General features: G+C 39.3%; 1 protein-coding gene across 1 annotated transcript in view; it reads left to right on the forward strand.

The window, feature by feature from the left end:
* Positions 1–523: 523 nt before the first annotated feature.
* The window catches only part of EP300 (E1A binding protein p300), a 69,561-nt gene continuing 42,106 nt past the window's right edge, over positions 524–27,978 (forward strand). The window contains exons 1-3 of the mRNA XM_054582430.1: positions 524–1,739; positions 18,246–18,862; positions 27,094–27,270. Of these exons, the coding sequence (XP_054438405.1) occupies positions 1,646–1,739; positions 18,246–18,862; positions 27,094–27,270 (888 nt within the window). The 5' untranslated portion in view covers positions 524–1,645. The remainder of the gene's footprint in view (positions 1,740–18,245; positions 18,863–27,093; positions 27,271–27,978) is intronic.

Below are 27,978 nucleotides of genomic sequence, written 5' to 3' on the forward strand. Positions count from 1 at the left end.
GGTCAGCAGGGTGCCTACTCCCCTGACTGTTAGATCCAACCAAGGTAAGAAAGACCTGCGGCTCAAGGGCCTGTGGCGCAGGGCCATCCGCACAGCTCCTTTTCGGCCACCTGCACGGGTACTTGGTGCCTTCCCCGGCGTGGTTCCCACCAGTTTCCTACGCAGAGACCCAAACCAGGCACCTTCCCTCGTAAGTGTCCACCGACTGAAAATAGATCCCAACTCCGTCCCCGACCCCCCTTCAAATCCTCCCCTTTAAAGGGAGCCGCCGGGTGACTCTGGGGGAGTTTGCGGAAGCGCCAACAGCGTTAGGACCTTGGGCGGATCCCGTGATTGGTACTGGCCCCGCCCCCGGCCCTCTTCCCCCATTGTGTGAGCGGATGGGACTCAAGCTCCGCCCCCTCACCGCCTCCCTCCGCAGGCCCAACCCCTCCCCCTTCCCCCCCCTTGGCTCATTTCCGGCCGCCGCTGCTACCGCTAACCCGTACGGAGGATTCGGAGGGGAGAAACAACAGCCGCCATCTTGTTTGTGCTAGGCTGGGGGGGAGAGAGGGCGAGTGGGAGCGGGCGAGAGTGGGCAAGCGGGACGCCGGGCTGAGTACGAACTGCGAGAGCTAGAGTGCGGAGGAGAGCCGGGCCGGAGAGAGGCGGCAGGGACCGAGACAGTAGCAGGGGGCCCGGGGCGCACGGGCCGAAGCGACCCCCAGCCCCCTCCTGCCCGAACACACCCCCACCGCGGCCCGGGAGCCGGGCCGGCGTCGACGCCTAGGGGGGACCATTACATAACCCCGCGCCCCGAGCGCCTTCGCCCGCCGCCGAGGGCGGCCCCGAGCGGAGCCCGGGGGGGCGGGCGCTCCCGGCACCTGGCCGCCCGGAGTGGGAGCCGGAGCGGCGGCAGTATTTTTTTTTCTGCGAGAGAGGAGGGCGAAGGCGAGCGCGGCGCCTGCCGTAGCTGGGCCTCGTTGGTGGGGTCGGCTCGGCTCTCTGGGCTAGTAAGGTCCGCGCCCGGCGTCCTAGCCGCGCCTCCGCCGCGCGATGTGAGTCGGCGGCGCCAGCCTGGCTCTCTGCTTGCGCGAGCTTTCTGCGGCCATTAGGGGCCGGTGCGGCGGCAGGAGGAGGGTTCGGAGGGTGGGGGCGCAGGTCCGGGAGGGGGCACCGGGAGGAGGTGAGTGTTTCTCGTCGCCTCCTCCTCTCCCCCCTTTTCGCCCCCGCCTCCTTGTGGCGATGAGAAGGAGGAGGACAGCGCCGAGGAGGAAGAGGCTGATGGCGGCGGCGGCGGCGGTGCTCCCAGAGACCTCGGCTCGGCAAGGACCGGCCGTGGCGGGCCGGGGACTGCGCCTCTAGAGCTGCGAGTTCTCGGGAATTCGCCGCAGCGGACTCGCTCGGCGGATTTGGGTTTCTGTGCCCTCCTCCGGGCCTGGGCCCAGGCCCGGCCCCTCGCACTTGCCCCTACCTTTCTATCGAGTCCGCATCCCTCTACAGTCACCGCGATCCGGCGGAGAGAAAAAGGAACTTCCCCCACCCCCCTCGGGGGCCGGCGGAGCCCCCCAAGCCCACCCCAGGGAACAGGGCGGGGACCCCATCTGAAGAAGAGATTTCCCGGGGATTCTCGTTTTCCTCGCCTGTATCTCCGAAAGAATTAAAAATGGCCGAGAATGTGGTGGAACCGGGGCCGCCTTCAGCCAAGCGGCCTAAACTCTCATCTCCGGCCCTCTCGGCGTCGGCCAGCGATGGCACAGGTTAGTCTCGGGAGCCCTCGCCTTCCACATCCCCTTTAATCTTTTCCGTTCTGTGCACCTTTATTCTTCCCGTATTTTCTTCCTTTTTCTCTCTTCTTATTTCTCCTTTGATTAATTTTAAAGGTGTTTGAATGAGCTGGTCGGAGACGTCCAGCAGCCCAACCATTTTCTTCGCTTCCTAATACATTCGTTGCAACATTATGTCATATCGATGTGTGTTCTGGAATTAGAGCTCTTTAGTGGTGCTATAGAAATGGCTTTTATTGTTGCTCCCATGCAGTTTTAATTTTGGAAATGGCAGTGCATTTGTGTGTAAGGATTTTTTATGCAATTTTAATTTTTTTGTTGTTGGTAAAGGAGGAATTGCGAATCCTTTCTCCTTGGTTTCTCTTACTCTGTTTCCTCTACTTTCCACTCTTGCTTTTCAAGATTTTCTTTGCACAAGATTTTCTGTTAAGGATGAGGGTGTAAAAAATCTTTGTTTTATTTATTTGTGTGTAGGTGATCCAGGATTTCAGGTTTGACGTGTGGTTTAAATCAAGCCTGAAATTTGAATTATCTTACCTACCATTCGTAGGCTCCCCCCCCCCTTATTTGCTTTAAGAATCAATATGGAGCGCAGTTCATTTTACATCTTCCATTTCTTTGGTTTCAGACCAAAATGTCTGAAAGTCTGGGTTTTCAGGTTGGTAGAGAGCAGGGGCATTTTCTTTGCAGTTTGTATTCACTTTCTCTTTGGGGTGGGGGAAGAAAAGATATAACTTGTTCTGTGGAGTTATGTACTTGGAAATCAAAATAAGAAATTGAAAGAGCCCCAGTCACGAACTGCAAACACGAACTGATCGAACACATTTGAAATGTACATTAGGTTTTGTATTTGTGTGTTTTTGCCTTTTTATCGTTTAAAATATTTGGAATTTCCATTTAAAAAGCTCTACGAATTCTTTACTTCACTGTCAAGATATATTCAGGGAGACTTTCTTCCATCATCCGTTTCTTACAGTTAGTTTGGTGCTGTCTTGAGGGCCACTGGCCCTCTCTTTTTGCTGTCATAGTTATTTGAGGTACCAGGATAATGAAGAAGAAGAATGGCTGGCCATCTGACAGTCCACAAGATGTGCCCCCTTCCTACAGAGCATCTCTTTAACTCCCCAAGAGCAGGCTCAACGTCATCCCTCCATCTGCCAGTGAGAGTGCTTAATGGAGTTAAATGTACCCTTTGAGTTTGTAGAGAACTTCTAAGCACGTTTCTAAGTAGGCTTCATTTTAAAGGGTGAAAATGTAAGATTATATAGCAAATGCTTTGGTTCCTTTACTTTCATAAGAAAGAGAACCTGCAAAAATTGAGGACTTTTGCAGAGTTCCTCTACTTCAGGCTTGTAACATCGGTATTGCATGAACTTTGATCTGCCCTCTATTCCTTGAAGTTTCTGTAGTCTTCAGGGATTTTTTTTTTTTAACCTTTTTTCTCAGAATTCATGCAGATAACAAACCGTGTATTCCTTTGCACTTAATAAAGTGTCATTCAGGAGTTCTTATAGATCACCATCAGACACGTTTTCACCTGTAGATTGGTGAGTTTCATTAGTTTTTGGGTAATGTGGTAATGGATTTTACATTTGAGTTAGCTTGGAACTTGGGATATTTTAGAGAAAACGTCTTTTGTATGCATTATTTTGATGACTCCTTATTGGAGCAGCTTAGTCTTGGAGTAATGCGAGGCCTGAAAGGCAGGCTCTGCTCTGTGCTCAGACACTTCTGTTCAGGTGCACTGCTGCATTCTCTATACTTGATCTGTGTATTTGGTAACTTTAGCTAACTCATTTTGGTGTAGTGTTTCACCTGTCTATTACATAAAAACTGTTTTGCTACTTGTTATATCTGTGAATAGTTAGGAGAGTCCTAAATGTATCATGTAGGTTTTTATAGAAAACAAACTCAACATTGAGATAAACTCTGATTTTATCTTAGCTAGCTTTGTCTAAATTTTGTAATGATGGTTTGTCATCTCCCCCCCCCCCCCCCAATTTAGATCATATTCTGAGAATTCTTTGTCCACTTTTTAATCCTAATGGGTCTGGGGTTTTTCGTTGTGGAGGTGGGAAGATAGGAAATACTGTCTCTGTGAACTTCAGGTTGTGGCACCATTACATTTAGATTTTTTTTTTTTTTTTACACTTTTTACATTCAGTAGTGTGTAACATAAGTTTGCAGGCAACTTTTAACACAGACACTTAAGTTTTAAAACTTTAAATTTCAGACTTGTAACTTCTACATTATGATTTTTGTGCTGCCACCTAGACATTTCATAAATGTGAAAGTAAGTTGTTCCTTGCTACTTGGTTATGAATTTTATCTAGAACTGGGTCGAAATGATGCCAAAATTCTAGACCCCAGAAACTTTTTTTTTAAATAGAGGCTTACAAGTTTAGTAGTGTAAGTGTACCTACCATAAATGTTTGTATGCGCCAGTTTTATAGGAGAGAAAACTGTAACTCAATTGGATTGACCTGCGAAAGCCTTGTAGAACAAATTAGTGTTTAAATCCCAATTTCTAAGGCTTGCCACTGGTACAGAATAAAAATGACTTAGAGATTGTTAAAAAAATTTCCAGGTTGATTGAAATAACTTGAATTAAGTTTCACGTGGTGGAATGGGAAGGAAAAGACTTATTTTTTAGCTTTTGCATCTTTACTGTTTCAATATTTGCACTTGAGTTACTGAAAATTTTAACTTACTATGGTTAGACCAAAACCATTTGATAAATAAATGGCTTACCTTCTCTCAAAAGATCATAGAAGCCATTTAAAAAAAAGAGATAAATTATTGACAGGAAAGTAAACAGGTAAGTTCTGTAGGAATTTCTTGAACCTGTCCCTAATAGCAGCCTGAGAGGTGGAAGTGATGAAGATGATATGCTGCCTTCATCGCACACTGGACCTGTTCTGTCATTGCTCTGTAAACACTCACTGCTATGCGCACTAAAAACTCTGGAAAGATGGGTGGCAGCAACAGCTCCAGGATCTATCACATTAAGTAGGTAAAGATCCTTTTGGCATTTGTCAGTTTTGTGGCCCTACTGTGTACTTACATGTCAGAATTAGCTTGGGTTTTATGCCTGTTTGGCATTTTAAAGGCACAGGGCAACTAGTATATAAAATATACATGCATTTTAACCACTAGATTAATGTACACAGTAGAGAATTGGCAAGGAATTTTTAAATGTCGATTTTACTTTCTGAAAACACTATTGTGTATTAGTGGTTTAAATTAACATCCTAACCAGAATGTTTATGGAGGAGGCCATTTCTTTTTTTCAGCTCTTAAGCGTGTGATACTATGTTTTCGTTTTAACTTTTACACGGGAGTGTTTAGATTAGAGGTCTGCTTCTGGTTTTTCATTTCTGGCTCTTTGACCCAGTGAGATATCACTGTTAAAATTAAAGTAAAACACATTTTACCAAGTGCCTTGAACTCTGGCAATTGCTTATTTTCAAGGCTTTGTAAGTTCATTTGTAGGGCTTCAGGAAGGCTCTCTGTGCTTGATAGAGAGGTAAAATGACTTTTGTTAAGTTGTAAATCTTCTGTGTGTTACAATGTGGACACCCTCATCCAGCAGGAGCTCATGTTCTGATGAAGAGGTAAGAAATGTATTGGTATATCCAGTGCATGGGTGATGGGATGGAAGGAAGCGTTTCTTTCTGCTTTGATTGCCTCATGGTATATTCTGTTTTACTTTGCTTTTCTACCTTCTTAGTCTGTTCTATAAAAAGGGCAGGGGGAGTGTGATTAAAATGTAACTTGAGAATTGGTGCAGTGGTATTTATTGTAGGGGTATTAAGTGTAGGACATTGAAAAGGAAAAAATAGCAAAAATGTTGCACAGACAGTGGGAGTGTAAAATGCTGCTTCTTGGTATATTTCCAAAAATACATTTCAGGAGTTATTTTCTGCCCAACACCCAATAAATAATGGAAAAATAAGACATGTTTCTTTTGTGTGGGTGTTTTTTGTTGTTTTTTTTTTTTTTTTAAGATTTTAGGGTTTCCTCTTTTAAGAATTTTTGAGGCTGATTTTTTTAAAGTCTGGCATACATTAGAGAAATTGATGAGCAAGTTAAAACTTAAGTTGTACCAAGTGTAAATTTTTTACAACACTGAATTTTGCAGATGATTTTTTTAATGTGATGGATGTTTCTGAAATTTTAATGGGAATTTTTCATTCCTCAACTCTCAAAAAGGTTTAGGAGAATAAATAGTAATTGAGGTGTTAAGCCTCTTCTAAGTAATTTGGATCTCATTTGTTTTTAGGTATAGATCTTTTTTAAATGAATGCCCAACGAGGCGATTAGGAGTAATTTAGTTGAGAGAGGAAAAAAATTAAAACTACTGAAAAATGAGTGGTTAAGAGATTGGGGTTTGGAGTGAGCTTGGGACAGTTACTTAACCTCTTTGTCTTAGGTTTCCCACCTGTAGTACCCACCTTATGGGACTGTGGTAAGGAATAAACAAGATTCTCTTTATCAAATGTTTAAGATAGAGTTTGCTGCAGCATCGTATGTGTACTCATTAAGTGCTGTTTTTAACCTCACTACTAAATATACAGGAGAAAGCAGTGGTAGATTTTTTTAATGAGTATAGTCCTAGAAGTAAGGCTTATGGTGCAGTTAGCCTATATATCATCTATTTAGATTTTTTTTGCGAGTATAAGAATATGGCAGCAGAGCCCTGGCTGGTGTGGCTCAGTACATTGAGTGCTGGCCAGTGAACCAAAAGGCTGACAGTTCAATTCCCAGTTAGGGCGCATGCCTGGGTTGTAGGCCAGGTCCCCAGTTGGGGGCGTGTAAGGGGCAACAAGTGATGTCTCTGTGGCACATAGATGTCTCTCTCCCTCTCCTTCTCCCTCACTTCCCCTCTCTCTAAAAATAAATAATTTTTTTAAAGAATATGGCAGCAGAGATTAAAATAAGAATAAAAGTACTACATATAATGTCATATAAGGTGTCTTGTATATGTAATTGAAATGAAAATCAACAAATTTTAAGGCATAATGGGAAATTAGAAAGCAGATTGTCCTTATTGGAAATGGCTCTAGTTAAGAATGGTTTTTCGCTCAAGAATTGTGTGATTGAGCATTATATGTTTTCTATTCTTTATTTTCTTATCTGGGTCTTAAAAGAATAGTTTTTTATAAAGGAGGAAGAAGGAAGGTAGAAGGAGCAGTGCGGTGCTTTTCAGATTTTTTTTGACCACACTCGAACTACATTTTGTGGAAAAGCAGAGGCCTTGTCTCAGCAAGTGAACAAATAAAATAATACCTTTACTATTTGTAATATACTCTGTGTTTTCTGTTGTGTTTACTTTTTTTTTTAAGCTGGTTGTGACCCACTGTATTGAGTTTATGCTCTTCCGTTGGCTGTGACCCAACAATTTGAAAAATACTGGCTTAGAAGAGTTGACCAGGTAGTAGTTGTCCTGTATTAGACCAACATTTTCTATATGCCAGGTACCTTTCTTCAGTACAGGGAATACGCTGGTCATCCAGACAGACACAGACCCTTCCTTCCTGGAACTTAAAGATGATAGCAGGGGAGCAGCATTTAAGTCTGATGTAGCCAGTATTGTATTTGAGAAGCACAGGGAGAAATGGGGGCCTATCCTCTAATTACTAGTACTCTGGTGGCTGTCTTAGAGGAATTGGAGTTTGATCTTGGGATCTGAACAATAGATAGGGGGTTGGTTAGTAGAGTGACCCAGGTGGGGACAAGCGTGTGGCCTGTTCAGGGAACCTGTAAGTTCCATCTGCCTGGGGGGATAGTGAGAAATGTGACCATAGAGATGAACAAGGGGCAGTCATGCAGGGCTTATAATGCTTATTGGAGTTTAGACTTTCCATTGTAGCTCTTTTTAAATGGACGGGGTAGACTTGTGCCTTAGCTGATTAAGTGAGGAACTATTGGGAAAGGATCAGGGGAAAATATGAAGCTGGGAGACCATTAGATAGATAGCTCTTTTAGGGTTCTAGCTGTGATGAGGGTGGCCTGGATTCAAAGATGGAAAGAAGTGAAAAGATTTGAGGGAAGGTGATGGCCAACAGAACTTAGTGATTAATTAGATGTTAAGATACTGCAATGGAGGAATTGAGGATAATTCCCAAGTTTCAAGTTAATGGCAGCTGGATTGATGAAGATGCCATTTACTAAAATAGCAAACATAGGAAAAGAAACAGTGTTTGGGTATGGGCATGGGGAGAGGGGTTGTGAGGAGTTTAATTTTGGACATTTTGAAGTTGTGTGATTCTCCTGAATTGAGTAGTCACTGTTTGCATTTGGTGTACCTTTCTCTCACTAGGCGCTTAGAGTTAAAGGTGAATCAAGGTGCCATTTCTGCTCTCCAATCCTTTAGGATCCGGTGGGGTTGGTATATGTAGACACACAATTTTCCCATAAGTTATACTCTGATAAGCTTTTAAAAAATGTTTGAATAAATGCAGGGAATAGAAATTATTTCTAACAGTGTGGGTTTGCAGTATTGAGGGGAAACTTCATAAAGAGTATGTATATTTGAATGGGGGCAGGCAAGCTGGAAGGTAACTCAGCTTTGCATAGCAGTAGGGAAAGTTGGGTATTTCAGGTTGGGTAACAGATACAGGGGGTTTTGATGTGACTGGAACACAGACTGTATTGTGGAGTGTTTTCTTGGGAGACAGGTGGAAAGGGATGTTGGGGCCCTGTTATGAAAAGACAGAAATAATGCTAAGGAGTTTGACATTGATCTTACTGTCAGGATAAAAATTCAGGAGCAGGGGAAAGACTGACTCCAGTGACACTGTACAGGATCAGTAGCAGGGAGAGGACCTAATGGGAGGAAGACCCAGGGGTATGTCAGTTATCTCTTGAAATGCAGTTATCATTTGCCTTGGAAGTTTATGTAAATTATAATTACCAAAGTGAGTTATTTTTTTTTTAAGATTTTTTCCCCCAAGATCCAAATTTTGTTACCAGTTGTCATAAATGGAGAAAATATAGCATTCACTCTTCCCTTTTTCTTTATAGATACGTAAGTTTTAGGGGTTGCCAGTTCAATTCCCAGTCAGGGCACATGCCTTGATTGCGGGCTGGGTCCTCTGTTGGGGGCATGCAAGAAGCAACCACACATCAGTGTTTCTGTCTTTTTTCTCCCTCCCTTCCCCTCTCTCTAAAAATAAATAAGTAAAATCTTAGGAGAGTATGATAGCTTCATTATTAGGATTTATTATAGCCATTCCCAGTCAAGCAAACAAATCCTACACTTAGCTTCTCACATGATGTTACTACTACTCAGTCTCGAGAAATGACTAGGGGTAAGTTAGCATGCGGTTTAGTTTTAATATCAACGTCGTTGAGTTGATTCTTATGATGGGATTTTAATATTGTACATAATAATGCCCTCATCTTTTAGTTAATGTTACACTAAGTGTGAATATATTAATAAGTCAATAAAGAGCAAGTGAGATGTGTAAAACTTCTAAAAGTGGGCCCCCAGTCACATTTTTGGTCAGTAATAGCACTTGATCTCTGTTTAAATTTGAGAACTAACTTAATTGTGTTGAGGTTCAAGAGTCAGTCTCAAGTCAGTCACCTCTCAAAGTATAAATACAGCTTTTGATGTCAAGGTTGCAGGACAGGGTTGAGAATGCATATTTTGAAATATGCTGCACTTTTGCCCTTTGACTCTATTGGATTTCAAGATTCAACAGCTGCCAACACGCACAGCTATGTGAGCCTGTAAAACTTAATATTGATTATAATCTGATCCAAATTTGTATATAAATCTCAGGTCGTTTCCAGTTGTTTTGGAAATTTTACAGGTCTTACCAGCATGGATATTGCATTTCATTATCTTTGTGTTAATTATATTAGTTTTAAGTGCTTAAGTAGGCTGTTTATGAGTAGTTTAATTCTGCTTCATCTACAAAGTATTAAAATACTATTTTTAAATAAAGTACTGAATGAATGTTAGAGTTTTACTTGATAAATGGGTGAAGTTTGCAAAATTGCCTTGTTTTAAAGGCTGTGGTATTTTAAAATGTAATGCTTATTTAAACACCCAAAACAGCTGAGTTAATGCTAAAAGTGCCCCAAACCAATTAGAACAAGAGATCTTTGTGAGATTGATAGTTTCAAGTGTCTAGCCAAACAGTTAAAAGTTACATAGATTTGACTTTCACCTCCATCCTTATTGTTTCTATTGTTTTTAGAGATTGTATTTATTTATTTTTAAAGAGGGGGAAGGAAAGGGGAAAGGAGAAAAACACCAGTGTATGGTTGCCTTTCTTGAACCCCCAACTGGGTCCCTGGCCCGCACCCTGACTGGGAATCCAACTGGCGATCCTTTGGTTCGCAGGCTGCCACTCAGTCCACTGGCCCACACTAGCCAGGGCCGTCCTTCTTTTTATTTTTTTTTAATCTCACCTGGAACAACTAGGAGTTGTGAGTGCTTTGATCTCTGCCAGCCTCCTCACTCACTTTTCTCCCCTTACTCGGAATTTTCTCCTTTGCTGAATGGGTTGAGCTATAGGGTTGCTCACAGCCTGTTCTTTTTCTCTGCTCTCTTCACTTGTCCAGTTCCTACTCTGTCCTCTGGCCTCGCCACTGGGTGAGAGCGACAAGTTTAAGAGCAGGACTGTTCGTTTTTTAAAAAGCTCTTAAATACCAGGGAAAACTAATTGAAAGGAGGAGAATCCATGGATGTATTCTGTCTTCTAAGTGGATACTTGAGAATTAGACTAGCTTTGGAATAATTCGTATGGATATTTTGCTTAATGTACACAGTTTAAGAGCAGAACTGAGTTTTCATTTGACTTCAATTTACCGGAAATACCAAAATAAGCCTGTGTATTCAATAAATGTATAACAGAAGAGATACTATTATGCAGTAGAATTAGATTTTCAGGCAAAATTATCTCAATTTAAATTGTTTTGCATCCTAGTTAGTAACTAAAAAAGTTTTATTTATACTCAACTCAGATGATGCAGTGTTTAGGATTGTTGATCTTAATTTTGAAGGTTATGCTTTACTTACATATTTCATGGTGGCAATATTTGTCTAGCTTTTCTTGTATCATGGAATTGCCTTAATCTTTTGATTTATGGAAAGTGAAATGAGTATTTATCTTACAAGAGATCTTTTTTTAAAAATTCTCAACCAAGGACATGCTCACTGGCTCTTAGAGTGGAAGGGAGAGAAAAGAGAGAAGGAGAGAAACATCACATCTGCTGGGTGCCTCTCCCACGCACCCGAGTGGGAATTGAGCCTGCGACCCTTTGGTCAGTGGGGACAGTGCTCCAACCAACCCACTAGGGCTTATTTTACAAAAGATTATATGGCTGAATCTGCTTTGAGGGTCACAGCAATATAGAAAAATACCAAGGGTGACCTACAGAATGTGTGTAATAATGAAAGGATGTTTTGACTCAGTGCTAGTTTCCCACATGCTCAATCCAAATTTGTTTTTGTTTAAATTGTCACATTTCTAATATATGGTCCATTGACTAAACCTCGTGTATTATGTTAAATTTTTCAAAGATTTAATTCTGCCTGGTCAGTCACATTTTGTTTACATTACTATGTATTGAATGTACATTCAGATGAAGGAACATTTTATTTGAAGTCACTTTGTATTTGAGCATCATTAAATGTATATGGTAACTTACCAACAAACTATTTGGTAGGACTGGCCTGCCAAATATTGGTTGATATTTAGAGAGTAAGCAGGAAGTGTCATACTGGAGATAGTGAGAGTTCATTCATTTCGCCAGTTGTACATGATAGTTATGTGTTACTTGCCGCAGGATAATTTAAAGATAATGAAATAAATTTCAGATGTATAATCAAAGAAAGAGTGGAGGAGAAATAAGCAGATTACATATCTAAAACTTTACCTTAGTATTTAGAAAAAACACTTGGTGTCTTTCGCTTTACTTCCTACTTCTCAATCCACTGCAGGTGGGCTTTTGCTCTTACAACTCCCCTGAACTGTTCTTACTGAAATTACTAAATAGATCCTGTTATCTATTCAGTGTATTCTCTCTGGAGCATGGAACATCCCTGACATTTCCTTCTTGGAATCCGGTTTCCAGGACAGTGTTCCTGGTGGATAGGCTGAGAAATGTTACGTTTTAGCATCCTTTGTTTGTTAAGCTCATTGTCCCTTAAATACTGGCATTTCCCATGGTGCCTAACATTGATTTGTTGTTCCACCACTTTATGCATTCATTGGTTGCCTCTTGTGTGTGCCCTGCCCGGGAATCAAACCTGCAGCCTTGGAGTATCAGGGTGAGGCTCTAGCCAACTGAGCTACCCTTACACTGCTAAGATGTGAAATTTAATGGCTAACATCAACTCCACATATTAGGTTTTTACAAAATTCTCACCCGGGGATATGTTTATTGATTTGAGAGAGGGAGAGAAAGGGGGGTCAGAAAGAGAAAGAAACATCAGTCTATCAGTTGGCTCCCAACTGGGGATCAAACCCGGGACCAAGGTATGTGCCCCGACCAGGGATCAAACCCACAACCTTTTGGTGCACAGGATGATGCTGCAACCAACAACCTGGCCAGGGCTACCTATTTGGTTTTCGAGCTTTAGTACTCTTAGTTCTACCAGCATAGAATTGATTATTTACAGGCTGAGTTTTTAGGGTCCATATTCCATAACCAAATAGTATGATCTTAGGGAAGCCATTGTTAGCATCAGTTACTGCAGCTATAAAATGAGAGAATCGTTTTCACACTACTAAGACATCCTTTGCTCTGCCCCACCCGGTAATGTAACTTTTAAATAGAGGCACATTTAATAAATTTACATATTTATATAAAGGCACACATTTATATGCTTGCAGAATCTATCTTTTAGGATCTTAAAGAGCCATCTCATAGATTCTTAAGGCAATTGTAGGTGAAAAGGGAGGGTAGGTAGAATAAGTTTTACTACCTGTTGATAGAAAAGGTAACTTGAGCTCACAGTTGGAAAGTGGCAGCTAAATGAGGTCACCTTGAAGACTTGGGTTTAAATCCAGGTATTTAGACTCCTTGACTAAGTACCAAGTTAGATACCAGTGATGGCTGGTGGCATTTAGAATCATAAATGTCCAGAACTTTGAGGCACAATCAAAGTAGATTAGGAGTAGTAATGACAGACAGTGATGTCAGATGAAATAATAGGGTCTATTTGGGAATCAAAGTCTGTATAACTTATTTACATAGTCTTCCAGATTTAATCAGTATAATTGTTAAAGGATTTAAAGTTGAGTCCCAGCTGGTGCAGCTCAGTGGATTGAGAGTGCTGGCCTGTGAACTGAAAGGTCACTGGTTCAATTCCCAGTCAGGGCACATGCCTGGGTGTGGGCCAGGTCCCCGGTTGGCAGCATGTGAGAGACAACCAACATCTCACACAACAATGCTGCTCTCTCTCTCCTCCCCCCCCGCCAAAAAAAATAAAAGTCTTTAAAGTTGAGGTAAGGGAATTTTATATAAAGTTGCAGTTCCCAATCAGATATAAATAATTATAGTATACAATTGTAGAATTGCTAGCAACATCTAATCACTCCATGAGTGGGCATGTCCTGGTGCTATGGGAAATATAAATATTAAATGAGACCCTTATTTAGGTACTTTCACTATTTAACTATAACAAAAGATACAAGGTATGAAGTACATAGTTGACATTGTCACAAAGTGAGCCATCTTGAGAAAGAGGAGTGTTGGGACCAGTTTTTGAGTTGATTCCTGAGTGGTAACTACATTTAGGTCTATTGAATGTATAAGATTGCTGTTTAAAAAAATAAAATCCTAAAATCTTTGTTTTCTGTTTGTTTTTTTTAATTTTTACAAAACATTTGATTTATTTTTAGAGCAAGAGGAAGGGAGGGAGAAAGAAGAGGGAGAGAAACTTTGATGTGAGAGAGAAACATCAACCAGTTGCCTCTGGTATGCTGCCAGCCAGAGACCTGCAAACAACTCAGACATGTGCCCTCACCAGGAATCAAACTGGCAACCTTTTGGTTCGCAGGCTGATGCTCAGTCCACTCAGCCACATCAGCCAGGGCTAAAAATCCTGCTTTTCTTTCATTTTTTTTCTTTTTTCAATTTTAAAAAGATTTTATTTTTTAGAGAGAAGGGAAGGAAGGGAGAGAAACATTGATGTACAAGAACTACAGTGGTCAGTTGCCTCTCGCACACCCCCAACTGGGGACCTACAACCCAGGCACGTGCCCTGACTGGAAATTGAATCAGCAACCTTGGGGTTCACAGGCTGGCGCTCATTCCACTGAGCCGCACCAGCCAGGGCTAAAATCTTTATATTTGAGGTCTACCAATGTAAACCCTCTTGTCTGCTTCAAATGGAGTCTGACTTTGTAATGTGATGTTTAATGTTTTGCATAAACATAAAACACCAAGTGCATTAAGCTATATGGTATAGGTTAAATTAAAGTTCTCAAGACTCTAGGGCCTGGAGTAAGACTCTATATTATTGAAGTTAATTTCTCCTCAATGAACTGTGTATATATGGTTATTAATTTACTTCTGAGATTGAGAAAATTAAGAAGAATAATACAATTATTGAGGTGCCAAGAACAATGCTTGCCTCATTGAAAGTGCCTGATAGCAGTTTGCTCTCATTGTTATAAACCATTCTTATCTCCTAATAGGATAATAATTCTATTGAATAATGATACTAAATAACACTTTTATATTTTTAGTATGTGCCGGGCAATATCCTAAATATTTTATGTATATTAACTCATTTAATCCTCACAACCTATGAAGTAGATACCCTAGTGTTGGCAACTGTTCTTCTGTGTGTACTCGAGAATCATCTTGTCTACCTCCCTAAAAAACTGTTAGGATTTTGATTGCCATTGCATTGAATCTGATGGGGCAGAATAGGTGTCTTTATATAATACCCGATGTTCGGGATGTTATTCTGTTTAGTTAGATAGTCTTTACTTTCACAATTTACATGTGTTTTATAGTAACATATTGTCAGATTTTTTCCCCTAAGTTTTCCCCATGCTGCCATAAATTGTATTAAAATTTCTTCTAACATTTATTGCTAATATCTAGGAATGCAGTTTGTTTATATTTGTAGTATATTTAGTCACTATGCTAACCTTTTACTATATTTTCATTTCTTTACTTTGGATTTCCTATATTGACAGTTACATTATCCCCATATAATAAGTTGTATTTCTTCTTTCAGCCTTTTTGCTTATAATTTTTCTTATATTATTGCTTTTGCTGGACATCGTATTACAACATTGAACAGAAGTGGTTGTCATGAGTGTCTATCTTGGTTTTGTTCTGATGCTAAAGAGACTGCTCTTAACGTTGGTCTGTTACGCGTGTTTGCTTTCAGTTTTTAGGTTTTGGAAAAAGCCTTTTTATCAGTTTAAAGAAGGTTCCTATCACTTTCTTGATTGCTGATTTTTTATCAGTTTAAAGAAGCCCCTAGCACTTCTTGATTGCTAAAAATGTGATTTGGTATTGAATTTTATGCATTGCTTTTCTAATAGCCATTGAGATGAATCTTATATTTTCTTTCTTCTTTGTTAGTATGGTGAATGTCATTTATAGGTGGTCTATGGTTCTGATGCAAATCCCACCCCTTGAATTCCTGAGATTACCCCAACCTGATCATGATAATACATTTTTAAGGCACTAGTAGGTTGGTTTGCCTTTTTTTTTTTTTTAAGGATTAGTGCTTCTGTGTTTGTGATTTGTACTAGTCATGTGTTATTTTTCTTTTTTTAGAGTATTCTTTCTATTTTTCAGAAGTGCTTGTGTAAGGTGGAACTGTCTTGTTCAGTAGGACATGGCATGAAAAAACATTTAGATCTAGTGTTTTCTTTAAGGAAAGATGAGCCAATGATTTTTTTTTCTTTCATAATAATGGGATTATTCAGGCTTTCTGTACTTCCTTTTAGAGTTTTTAAAATGGTAAATTTCAGTTTAGTAGAGTACACTAAAGAACTCCCACCCTGGCTCAGTGGGTTGGACGTCATCTCCCAAACAGAAAGGTCACCCGTAGGTTCCTGGTCAAGGCACATGCCTGGGTTGAGGGTGTGCAAGAGGCAACCAATCACTGTTTCTCTCACACATTGCTGTTTCTCTCCTTTTCCCCTCTCTTTAAAAATAAAATTAAAAATTTTTAAAAAAGAATTCCCATGTGCTTGTTGTTTCAACTTACCAATTCTTGTGTCTCCCTCCCTGCCTTTTTTCGGCTGGTTTGAATCCAGCTTTAAACAAGGCATATCTAGTTGTTGAATCTCTTATTTGATAACTCCCCTCCCCATTCTCTTTTTTAATGCCATTTATCTGTTGAAGAGACTGGGACACTTATATTTTCTTTTTGATTAAGGTTGGTGAGTTTATCAGGAATTTATCCCTTTTTTTCCTCTCTCTTTTTTAAGAGAGGAGAAGGGAGAGAAAGATCGCTCAGTTGCCTCTCACAAATGCCCAAATAGGATTAAACCTGCAATCCAGGCATGTACCCTAACGGGGAATCGAACCTGTGACCTTTTGGTTTACAGGGCGACTCTCCAGCCCACTGAACCACACCAACCAGAGCAGGAAATTACCCACCTTTCTCTCCCCCCCCCCCATGAAATTGGATACTAGTATTGCTTTCTCATTTTACTTTTTTCCCCATAACTTTCCCAGAAGTTTATCTTTATTACTCTCTTCGAAGTACCAACTTCTGGGTATGACCCTCTCAGTTATATGTTTTTCTCTTTTGCTCATAATTAATTGCTTTTATCTTTGATCATCTTCCTACTGTTCTATTACTATAATAACTTGGATACTTAACTCATTAACTTTTAGCTTTATTTTCTAAAATAGCCCTTTTAAGTTTTGAAATGCATCTTATTATTACTCAGTTTCTTTTGTAATTTCCTTTTTAATTTGTTACTTCTGTATGTGTATGTTTTTAAAATTTCTAAATGGGCCAAGATTTTTATTTTTCCTTAAATGTGCAAACAGTAAAGATATATATATTTTTAGTATACTTCAGGGGGGAAGTAGAATGCCAAATCTCTCATAAAGTATGTATGATACCAGTTTTGTCAGTTATGTAAATAGAAATGATCAAAGAAATATATCAGTATATTAAACAATTTTCCTTGAGGAGTGATGTCAGGTAAGTTTTATTTGAGACTATTTATATTCCAAGACCATAAGACACATTTTATTTTAGTGATGGGCGGGTATATATGATTTTTCTAAAGCAAAAATTCTATAAAAGTCTGGATCCTAAATTATGTCCTGAGGTCCTGAGATACAATTTGGCTCAATTAAGATATGACTACAGTGGAAGGGCATGTAGAGGAATAGTTGTAGTTAAAAACCAAGATTAATTGGACCAAATAGATCATTTAAAGTGGTATCTTGTCTTAAAGGGATGAACTATTTTTAATAGGAAAATCAGTTGTAGATTCAAGTACATTTAATTATTAAATACCCAGTAATGTCTTTTTAATGTGAAAACTACTTGGAGAATTAAAAGAGAAGAAAACTCAAATACCTAATGTATGTAATGAGTTAAGACCGTCAACAGGCCAACCAGGGACAAATTTGCCCTTCCAAAGGACTTTCGGTGGTACTGAGGACATTTTTGGTTGTCACACATGTGTATGGATAATAACGGCATTGAGAGAATAGAGCAGGGATCTGTGGAACCTGAGAGATACATAGTGCAGTCCTCCCTTCCCCCACAAAAAATTATCCAGCCCAAAATGTTTAATAGGAGCAAGATTGAGAAACCCCGGGTTAATCTCTAATTTCTTTCTCTTCTTGGTGGGAATGGGACCCGTAGGGTGTGTGTGGTTTAGCTAGAGGCATGGTTTTGTATCCTATTTCAGCTAGAGTTTGGTTGAGGAAAATTAATTTGTAGGCTGAGGTTGGGTGAAAGCAAGCTCACTCAGCAGATCAGGGACCTACTTTTGGCAGGCACTGTGATCAGAACTTGGCAAAGGATGGTAGAGAGCGCCTTGCCTCATGGAACTCACATTTAGTGTTCTACAAATGATGCGCCTTTTGTATCAGTTGTCCTTGTTGTTATGACAGTTTAAATCTTTTGTTCTGAATTAGTTTGTGTATTGATACATTACTTTAACTTCTAAGGAATTTCTGGAATATTATACAACTTAATTGTACATCTTTTTCTCATGACTGTCAGTACAAACTTGGCAACTCATATGGGTGTTATACTAAGATTTAATTCTTTTTCCTTGGTCTTATTTTAGGTATAGTTCATTAATTGTTTAAAGTTTTAGGCATAATCCAACATTCTCAGATTTTTGAATGGGTCTATATCAAAAATTGTTTAGTATATGAAAAGCTGCAATTAAAATAGTATTCCATAGAGTAAGGAACAGAACTGTAATGTTTATCAAGAACAAAATAGAAAGCAGTTTTTAATTTTGATTTTTGTCAAACTTTAACCATTATCTTTCCTCTTGCTTTTAGATTTTGGCTCTCTATTTGACTTGGAGCATGACTTACCAGATGAATTAATCAACTCTACAGAATTGGGACTAACCAATGGTGGTGATATTAGTCAGCTTCAGACAAGTCTTGGCATAGTACAAGATGCAGCTTCTAAACATAAACAACTGTCAGAATTACTACGGTCTGGTAGTTCCCCTAACCTAAATATGGGGGTTGGTGGCCCAGGCCAAGGTATGGCCAGCCAGGCCCAACAGAACAGCCCTGGATTAGGTTTGATAAATAGCATGGTCAAAAGCCCAATCCCCAACATGGGGATGGGCGCTAGTGGACCAAATCAGGGTCCCACACCGTCTGCAGCAGGCATGATGAACAGCCCAGTGAGTCAGCCTGCCATGGGAATGAACGCAGGGATGAGTGCTGGCATGAGTCCTGGGATGTTGGCCGCAGGCAATGGACAGGGGATGATGCCTAATCAAGTCATGAACGGTTCGATCGGAGCAGGCCGAGGACGACCTAACATGCAGTACCCGAACCCCAGCATGGGAAATGCTGGCAGCTTAATGACTGAGCCACTGCAGCAGGGCTCTCCCCAGATGGGCGGACAAGCAGGATTGCGAGGGCCCCAGCCTCTTAAGGTAAGTGCAGTTTCGGTTTGTGTGCAGTGTCGGAGCATTTTTGAGTGTTCCAGTGTTATAGGGAGGGCTAAGGTCAGCTACTCATTTATTTTTATTGTTCATATTTAATCTAATTACATTGTGTAGCATTTTCCACAATTTTATGCCAAGGATCTGCTGTATTGTCACAGATTTTTTGAAGCTCTTACATTAAATTCAAGTAAAACATTTTACACGACTGCGTGGTATTGTATACCTTCACAGTTTGTTCAAGATGATTGTCAGCTAATTTCTTTCCTCACTGTCACAATATTAGAAAACTTTCATATTACTTCTAAGCCTACTTTAGCCTTCCTATAAAAATAACAGTTTCGAGATAGCTGGCATTATACTCTCTTCACATAGACTTTATTTATTACCATTGCTTTGAATGTCCCTGGTTTTTAACAGATATCCATTTATTATAAGGTTTTTTAAATGTTATTTTTCCTTATTAGTTAATGGAAATTAAGGTGCATTACCATATTTTGCCATGTATAATGCACACCCACGTTACTGGCACAAACTTTCAGGGGAAAAAATCTTTCATTTTAATTGTTGAATCCAATTTTTTATTTATATTTCAAATTTTTTTTGATTATAAAGGAAATTTAGCATTTATTTTTGAACATACGGATATCATTATTGTTTCTGGAGTTACACTTAACACATAAGCATAAATAAAAGAATTAAAAAACATTTATGTAGATACAGAATTAGTACTACCAATGTATAATGTGCATCTTTATTTTTGCCCTCAAAAATTTGGGCAAAAAGGTACAAAATACTGTAGTTTACTCTGAAACCTCAGTTAACATTCCAGGTGTTCCAAGGCCTACTTTCTTAGTTTTATTAATTAGAAAATGCTAAGTATGTTTTTAAAAACCTTTAAAATGTATATTCCCTATATAATTGAGACATTAATAAACATGTTTTTGATGTTCACTCTGTCATATTTTTCCTATATATTTTATTCCTGTTCTTAAAATGGTATCACACTACAGATATCACTGCCTGGCATGTAGTTAGTAAATATTTGTTGAATAAAAGAGATGGATTTGCTTGAAAGGTGTTACTGGAGATGGGTAAGATTTTCACATGGTGTCAAAAGCACGTTTTCTCTGTAAGAGGAATAATCTAAGCAGGCATTAGAACTTCTTCGCTCCTGAGAATCATAATGGTAAGAGTTCAGGAATGAAATTAAGACATGGGCATGGGTCAGGAGTGTGGGGACTGGGGTCACATGTAGATCTTTGAAAGTCCTTAGTTTCACTACACAATAAAGAGTATTGACATTGAATTTAGGATAAGTTCTCTATGGCATCCTTACCTACACTGTAGATTCTCCCTTTCTGGCACTTTAGTGTTGCTGTGTTAATGTGGTTTACTCAGAATATTTGGAGTGAAAACCAAAAATGAGGTAAAATATTTATTAGGTACCTCTTTTAGTTCCTAGGAACTTAGTTGTGAAAAGTTCCTGCCCTCCTGATGTTTATATTCCAGTGGGGGGAGGGAGGATGGCAGACAGTAGATCTTCACTGATTGGTCAGACATTTATTGAGTCCTAGCTTTGGTGCTGAAGGTAGCAGCGAATAAACTTGTGTCCTGGAATTTATCCTCTAGTGTTCACATGAGATGCAAATCTATAGTATTCCAGGTGAGTGCTATGAAAAAAATAAAGTGAGGGTAAAGCTCATTGGGAGAATGCCTAGGTTGGGAATGGGGCACTGTTTTATTTATAATGTAAATCACAGATTTCTTGCATCAACATTGTTTGAGGAACTGGATGTATACAGCGAACAAAATAGACAAAATTCCTTGTCCTGAGGAGCTTTATTTTCACAGGAAGGGGGAATTTAAATATAAACATTTTATTATTAAAGTATTTCCTTGTTTTAAAGTAGTGCACAGACTTTTTAAACCATCCTACCTAGGTTAGAATCAGGACTGTGCCACAGTCGTCCTTCTCTTTAGCTGCATTTTGCAAAGCTTTTTGGTTAAATCATCTTATTCTCTTGGTTAAATAATTTCACAAGACATTATATCTGTCTCCTAAAAAAATGCTGGTGACAGCCCTGACTGGTGTGGCTTAGTGGATTGACTGTGGACCTGCGAACCAAAGGGTTGCCTGTTTGTTTCCCAGCCAGGGCACATGCCTGGGTTGCAGGCCAAGTACCTAGTAGGGGTCTTGAGAGAAGCAACCACACATGACGTTTCTCTCCCTCTCTTCCCCTGTGTCTTAAAAAAAAAAAAAAAATGCTGGTGACAAAAGAAACAAGTTTTGAAAATTCTTTTTTTAATAGCTGTTCTTTAGATATGAAAGAAGAAATGAAGTTAAATAATAAAAGCATGATACGTAATGGCGTAGGCTACGGAGCTATACTGCCTGGGTTAAAAATTGACTCAGTCACTTATATAGTAGCTATATTACATTGGGCAAGTTGCTTGTTGTACCTCTGCTTTCCAATCTGTAGAATGAGTAGTTAAGAGTAGGTGTACCCTACCTCATAGAATTGTTGGAGAACTAAATGAGTTAATAAAATAATTTCTTTATGAGTGGCATATAGTGAAGACTTACTAGTGTTGTAGTATAGTAGCAGCAGCAGCAGCAGCAAGTGCTTAGTATTATCGTAGTTCCCATTTTGTGATGATGTTAAAACATTTTTATTGGGCAGGAAAGAAATAAAAACTACATCATCTGGTTAAGCTACAGTCTTTTAGAGGCCTAGCACTCAGCTGTAATGGGCGAGAATAAGTCAGTGTACCACAGAGCAGCAGTTGACTGAAGGGTATGGGATGCTACTAGTAGAGACTTCACTGTGTTAATACTATAAGTTTGAAGGAAGGTTTATTTTCCCTGGAACTCAGGACTTTTTATTCAAGAAGTGTTCATTAATATTCTGGAGTTTTTAGTTTTTTTGTAGAAATCTGTTCAGTGAAATAGCTTATATTATGGTTAAAGTGACAAGATTCAAACTATTATTAAATGACAGTATCAGGCAACATGATTGTACCTAAATTAATGTTAGGCTTAAAATGCCTAAAGATCTCCTGAATAGGTATTTAATATATGTTAGGGCCATTAATGCTAACATCAACCCAGTGATTTAAAAGTTTTATTCCTGTTAACACATCTGAGAAAACAAAGTCAGTGGGGAAGTGTTCTAGAGAACTTCTGTTTTCTGAATTAGAAGACCATGTTGTTCTATAGTATATAAATCATATATGATAAAACGTACACAGCTGAAGACAAAGACAAGGCTTTTGTGTTTGCTGCAACAGCAGTCACCTTCTGACTGACTGACGACCTTACGTGTGATCATTGCTAGGCTGGGGCCTGTAAAAGCGGGAGCCATGCCTGTTTTCTAAAATTCACCTTTGTGTTTCCTGGACCTTTCCCAGAAGAGGTGTGTGTTACCTGGCACCTGGATGGATTTATATCCAAATTTTACATGCTTTGTTACTGATGAAATTGATGTTTAAAAAAAAGAAACTGAACTTCTTTCAAATGAGTATTGGCCTTAGGAATAATCCCCCTTTTCATTCCTTTTCTCTTTTTTAAAAATTTTTTATTTAGTAGAGAGAAGGAGAAAGGGAGGGGAAAAGAGTAGAGAAACATCAGTCGGTTGCCTCTTACATGCGTCCCAACTGGGGGCTGACTGGGAATCAAACCTGCAACCTTTCGGTTTGCGGGATGACATCCAACTGAGCCACATGAGCCAGGGCTCATTGCTCACTTGTTGAGTGTTTTTTATTATTGAGTTGTGAGAGAGAGAGATACGTATGCATGTATGTATTTTAATTTATTGATTGATTTTAGAGAGAAAGGGGAGAGAGAGATAGATGTCAATTTGTTGTTCCACTCTTATGTATTCATTGGGTGATTCTTGTTTGTGCCCTGACCTGGGGATCGAACCCATAACCTTGGCATATTGGGAGTTCTTTATATATCCTTGGTATGAGTTTCTTAGGTAAAAGATTTGTCAATATTTTCTCCCATTATGTAGTTTGTCTTTTCACCCCCTTTTTAAAAAATTTTTTATTTTTAGCAAGAGGGGAAGAGAAAGAGAGAAAAACACCTATTAGCTGCTTCTTGCATGCCCCCAACGGGGCACCTGGCCCGCAACCTGGGCATGTGCCCTGACCAGGAATCAAACTGGTGGCTTTTCGTTTGCAGGCAGGTGCTCAATCCATTAAGCCACACCAGCCAGCAGGACTCCTTCCGTTTCTCTTTTTAAAAAAATTTTGAGGGAGTAGGAGCTAATGTTGTTGGTTTTGGAGTTCTTTTAAAATTAACATCAGTTTTTGGTGGTCTTTGGCACGTGCTTTAAAGAGCACTTAACCTATAAAGTTTTAAAGCAAGAGCAATGATTGGTCTGTTGCATTGCTGTTTTAGACCTTGGGTGTCCTTGGATAGGCAAGGAGTGAAGCAGATAGGCAGGCCCAGTTAGAGGGATATGGAGTGTAACGGAGGAAGAGTCCATAGTGAAAGAAGAGAGAGAGACAGGTCTTCAGTGCCATACTCTGCTGGTTTTTTAAATAGGAGGGCCGTAGGTCCAAATATATAATCGATGGATGTGGTTTTAGGTGTGCAGTATCAGTTTATGAAGAACAGTCCCTAATGAGGTGGTAAGGCTGCCTAAACTAAAGCAGTGGTATAGGACCAGTGGGAATGGGTCTGTAAAATAATGGTTAGGGTTTGGTGTAGGTTCTGAGAGGTTAGTGTTCCGTGTTTGTCAGCCTACCCCCAGTACTTCCCGTAGTGCCTGGTGTGTAAGTTGGATATATAATGTGGGCACTTCCTGAATTTGGTAGGTGGTAGGAAATGTCTGAGTGTAATTTAATTGTTTGGTGAATTTTGGAGTCACAAGTACTGTGTTACTGTTGATATTACTTTGGTGCCTGCAAGTCTCATTAAAGGATTTCTGTCTCTTTTAAATGACCCTAAACTGTTATGTTCTTTATATTCTGGGTACTCCTTTTTATTTGCCAGTGGTTGTCACTATCACTGTGTTTTTATGTTCCTTTGTTCCCCCAGTTTTCTCTTTTACTATATTGAAAACTTAGGAACAACCTGTAGATTCAAATTTATTTTTAAAAGAAAGAAAAAACAGTCCACTGCTGGTCTTTTTTGTCTTAGCTGCCTAGAACTGTTTGTGGCATCCTGGTCCTTGGCCTTGTCGTAGGTGGTTATCTGTTTTGTTGTGGTCCAGGTAGGTGGTGGGTAGTTGGACAACTGGATCATGGTGGCTGTAGAGAAGGGAACAAGATCAAGCAATTACAGTGTAGCAGAAATTAAATACAGTACATTCCCTTACTGTATTTGTGAGGGAATGGTAGGGACTGGGGAATTTATTCGCTAACACTGGCAGCAGCACTTTGAGGGAGACAGTAAAACCAGACCCTAAGTCAGTTGGTCTGAGTGAGCAGAAGGGTTGGGACTGAATGCTGCCACCCAAGGACCAGTCGTGGCAGCCTGTGCATTTGAGACCAGTCTGCTAGAGTAGAGAGTAGTGTTGTGATCGAGGGGACAAGCAATGTCAGGAACTCATTAAAACTCAGTCGGTATGGGCAGGCAAGGCAGTGGCTATATGAACAAAGGATCAGGTTCTCTTGGGATGTAGTATTTGAATAAAGAGAAAATGCTTATTAAGAGGAGACAATAAGACAGGTTATAAATCCCAGCATTTTGTTTATGTAAATAATGGACTCTTGAACACAAAACTTACTGTCTGTTGATCTTTTATAGCCTGTCATGCAGGTTCTGTGATAGAATGGCTTTCATTTTATGTCTATCACGAATTTCCGTTCTAATAAGAAACAACAAAATATAACTTCCCCAGGTGTAAGCATGCACATTATTGGAACTATGTTAGTATAAATATTAGTATTTTTAAAACATACATAGTGGCCGCATTAGAAACCACTAAAAAAAATGTGACCTTGATTGTCCCTACAATCTTACTAGCTAAATGTACTTAAGAAATTCCAATTATTGGAGGCTGAATCACTTTTTTACTCTGGATGCTTTTCATTCAGGCTGCCCCATTCTTTTATGCTTTCACCCAAACCATGCCATTTTTCTCAGTTTCATTTCCTTTCCTCATTAGAGTGCTAGGCAAGTTACTTAACTCCTAGTCTCTGGAAAATGTGTATGTACTTAAATTTTTTTTTCTTTATTAATTTGCCTTTCCACTACAGGTAGACCTTTGAACTGATAAAGACAACATATTCGTATAAATTTGCACGGTATAGATATTGCATATGATTTAAAGAACTGAATTTTATTTATAGAGATTGATGCAGTTTATTTAATGACTTTTTATAATTTCTGTTTTCCTGAGTTAACAAGCTCTTTTGTGAATTAGGTTTTGAGTGATGGTGCTACTAAGATAAATTAACTAAGGTTCTTTCCCTTTTGTGTGTGGTCTGGGAATAAAGACATGTGTTTTAACAGATTTCATTACCTAAATTGTATTATAAATAAAGGCATGAACACTTGTATCAGGGTAGAAAGAGAGCTCTTTAGCTGTTTAAGACAATAAACAGATGCTTCACACAAGTGGTAACTTCTGAAATGTATTTTAAAGGATGAGTAGAATCTGTAGCTGCTTCTTAGGTTTACTTGTACCAACTGATAAGAAACAAGAAAGAAAATTGGACTTCCTCTTTGTGAACTTGACTATTTTATTTCCTTTTTAAGATTTATTTGATTTTTTTTTTTAGAGAGAGAGAGGAAATGAGAAATAAATTTCAATTTGATGTTCCACTTATTTATGCATGCATTGGTTGATTCTCATATGGGTTCTGACCAGGGATTGAACCCCTAAACTTGGTACAGCGCTCTCACCAACTGAGCTGCCTGGCCAGTTGGCATAGGTTGGCATTCAGGAGTCAGATAGGAAAGGAAGATATACCACTGTCTAGTTTTAGGGAAAAGGAAAAGCTTAAGGCAGATACTGGTGATTTAAGAATGTGATGCTCTCAGATTTGCAAGTTATGGATATGGGAAATAGGATACCATGGAGAAGTAAGTAGTCAGGCCTCATGCACACCATGAAGCTCAGCTATGCCCTGTATTTTTCCCTTTGAATTGAGTAAATGAGGATAGAAGGCAAGAAAACATGTCAGACAGTCTACATAGGCTGCAACGAGGACCTTGAATTAAGACAGTGATAGTGGCCATGGATACATAAGAAGGATTTGGAGTTAGGTATGTAGAGGTAGAATTTTAAGGACCCTTTGAAAAACTGGATCTGACTGTGAAGAATTAAGATCTGGTATGACTCCTTTTAGTTGAGCAGTAGCTATAGTGTCCTTAGTTTCTACTGAGTGCTTGCTGTATGTTTCTAGTAGGCAATGATGAACTTACAGTGGGATCTTATGGAAGAATAGAACTGTAAGTTGCTTGCATCATTGTTATCACCAGAACATTTGGCTCTTAAATAATTAATACTCTGTTTCAGTAATGATGTATTATACTGAAGTATGATGGCTCCAGATGGACTTACATAAACACTGGGGGAGAAAGACTACTTTTTCAAGTACATAGAGGTTGCAGAGAAAATCAAATGACTTTAAGAGGCAAGCAGGTAACTTCATAATAAAGCAGCTAGGTTTGAGAGAGCAAGAAACAGTGAGGACTCTGAAGTTTACATGCTCCACATAAGGGATTCAGATTTAAAAATTTTTTAAATCACGGCGCTATCGTGTTCCTATACTTAAAAGGACATACATCCCCCAATCTACCAGTTTCTACCTTTTATATAAATGAAATGCCTGGAATAAGCATTCAGATGCTTTGACATATCAAACTCTTCATATATTTAGGGATTAAATTAGTTACTGAGTTGAATTCATTAAGCCCCATAGTTTATTCTTAGGTTAAATTAAAGTGCATTTAATGCGTTAAAAGTGGAGATGAATGGGAAACCTTGCTTAGCAGGTGTAGCTAAATGAAGGTGCTTACACGTTTTTCTAAAGCACATCTCAAATATTTACAGAAAACATCTCTGTAAATTTACTGTACCAGAGGTTCCTAAATCTTAATCTTAAAAATATATTTATTATTATTAGCATACTCTATAGCCTGTTCATATATACAGAGGATTTCCTTTAAAATTTTCTTTATAATTTAGGAAGTGGAAAAGGAATAATAATGGTCTATTAATATGGGGAATAAGATGTAATTTTTTTCTGTTTCTTATTCTTAGATGGGAATGATGAACAACCCTAATCCTTACGGTTCACCATACACTCAGAATTCTGGACAACAGATCGGAGCCGGTGGCCTTGGTCTCCAGATTCAGGCAAAGTCTGTACTACCAAATAGCTTATCTCCATTTGCAATGGACAAAAAGGCAGTTCCTGGTGGAGGAATGCCCAACATGGTGGGTAGTAGTAATCTGTCTACAATTTTGTCTTCAAATTGGCATTTTAACAAACTTCCATTCCTTCTACTATACACACTACAATGTAATGGATGGCCCCTGGGATTAAGGGGGCTTGTACCCTCCTTCCAGTTCATATGGTATTTTGTCACTTGTGAAATTGATCAGTAAGAGTGCTGGTCCAAATAGGAGCACATGGGGTTGCTACAATGAAAACTTTCAGGGATCTGCCATAGTATGCCCTGCTTCTGCTTGTGAGCATTGTCTGTAGGGTAGGAAGGTGGAATCTTTCTCCTTGGGAAGGACTCGGGCAAGGATTCCGCTTCCTAATGAATGTAACTACTGATTTGAATCTGGTGCTGCTACACAGAAGGAATTTCCCTCTCAAAGTTACACTTTATTTTAAGCAGCAATTTTTGTTGTGGAAAAACATCTGCAATGCTTCTAAACAATGCTATTTTTCTAAAGTTAAAACTATTTCTAGTTGTAAAAAATTGTCCTATAGGAATACTATTTCTCTTTCAGATGTTTTAGTTTTTTGCTTTGTGTCATTTATTTATTGAACACCCATATTGGGTACTCTAGGAAGTGAGGCAATGGAGATAAAAAGATGAATAAAACATGGCATCTCTGTTCCCACAAGTAAAAAAAGGTTTACTTTTTTATTGGAAAAATGAAATTAATTCCAGAGTTTGTATTTCTAAAAGC

This window comes from Pteronotus mesoamericanus, unplaced genomic scaffold, assembly GCF_021234165.1.
Source record: "Pteronotus mesoamericanus isolate MK-2021 breed Mesoamerican mustached bat unplaced genomic scaffold, CSHL_Meso_final contig_702, whole genome shotgun sequence".
NCBI classification, from domain to species: Eukaryota; Metazoa; Chordata; class Mammalia; order Chiroptera; family Mormoopidae; genus Pteronotus; species Pteronotus mesoamericanus.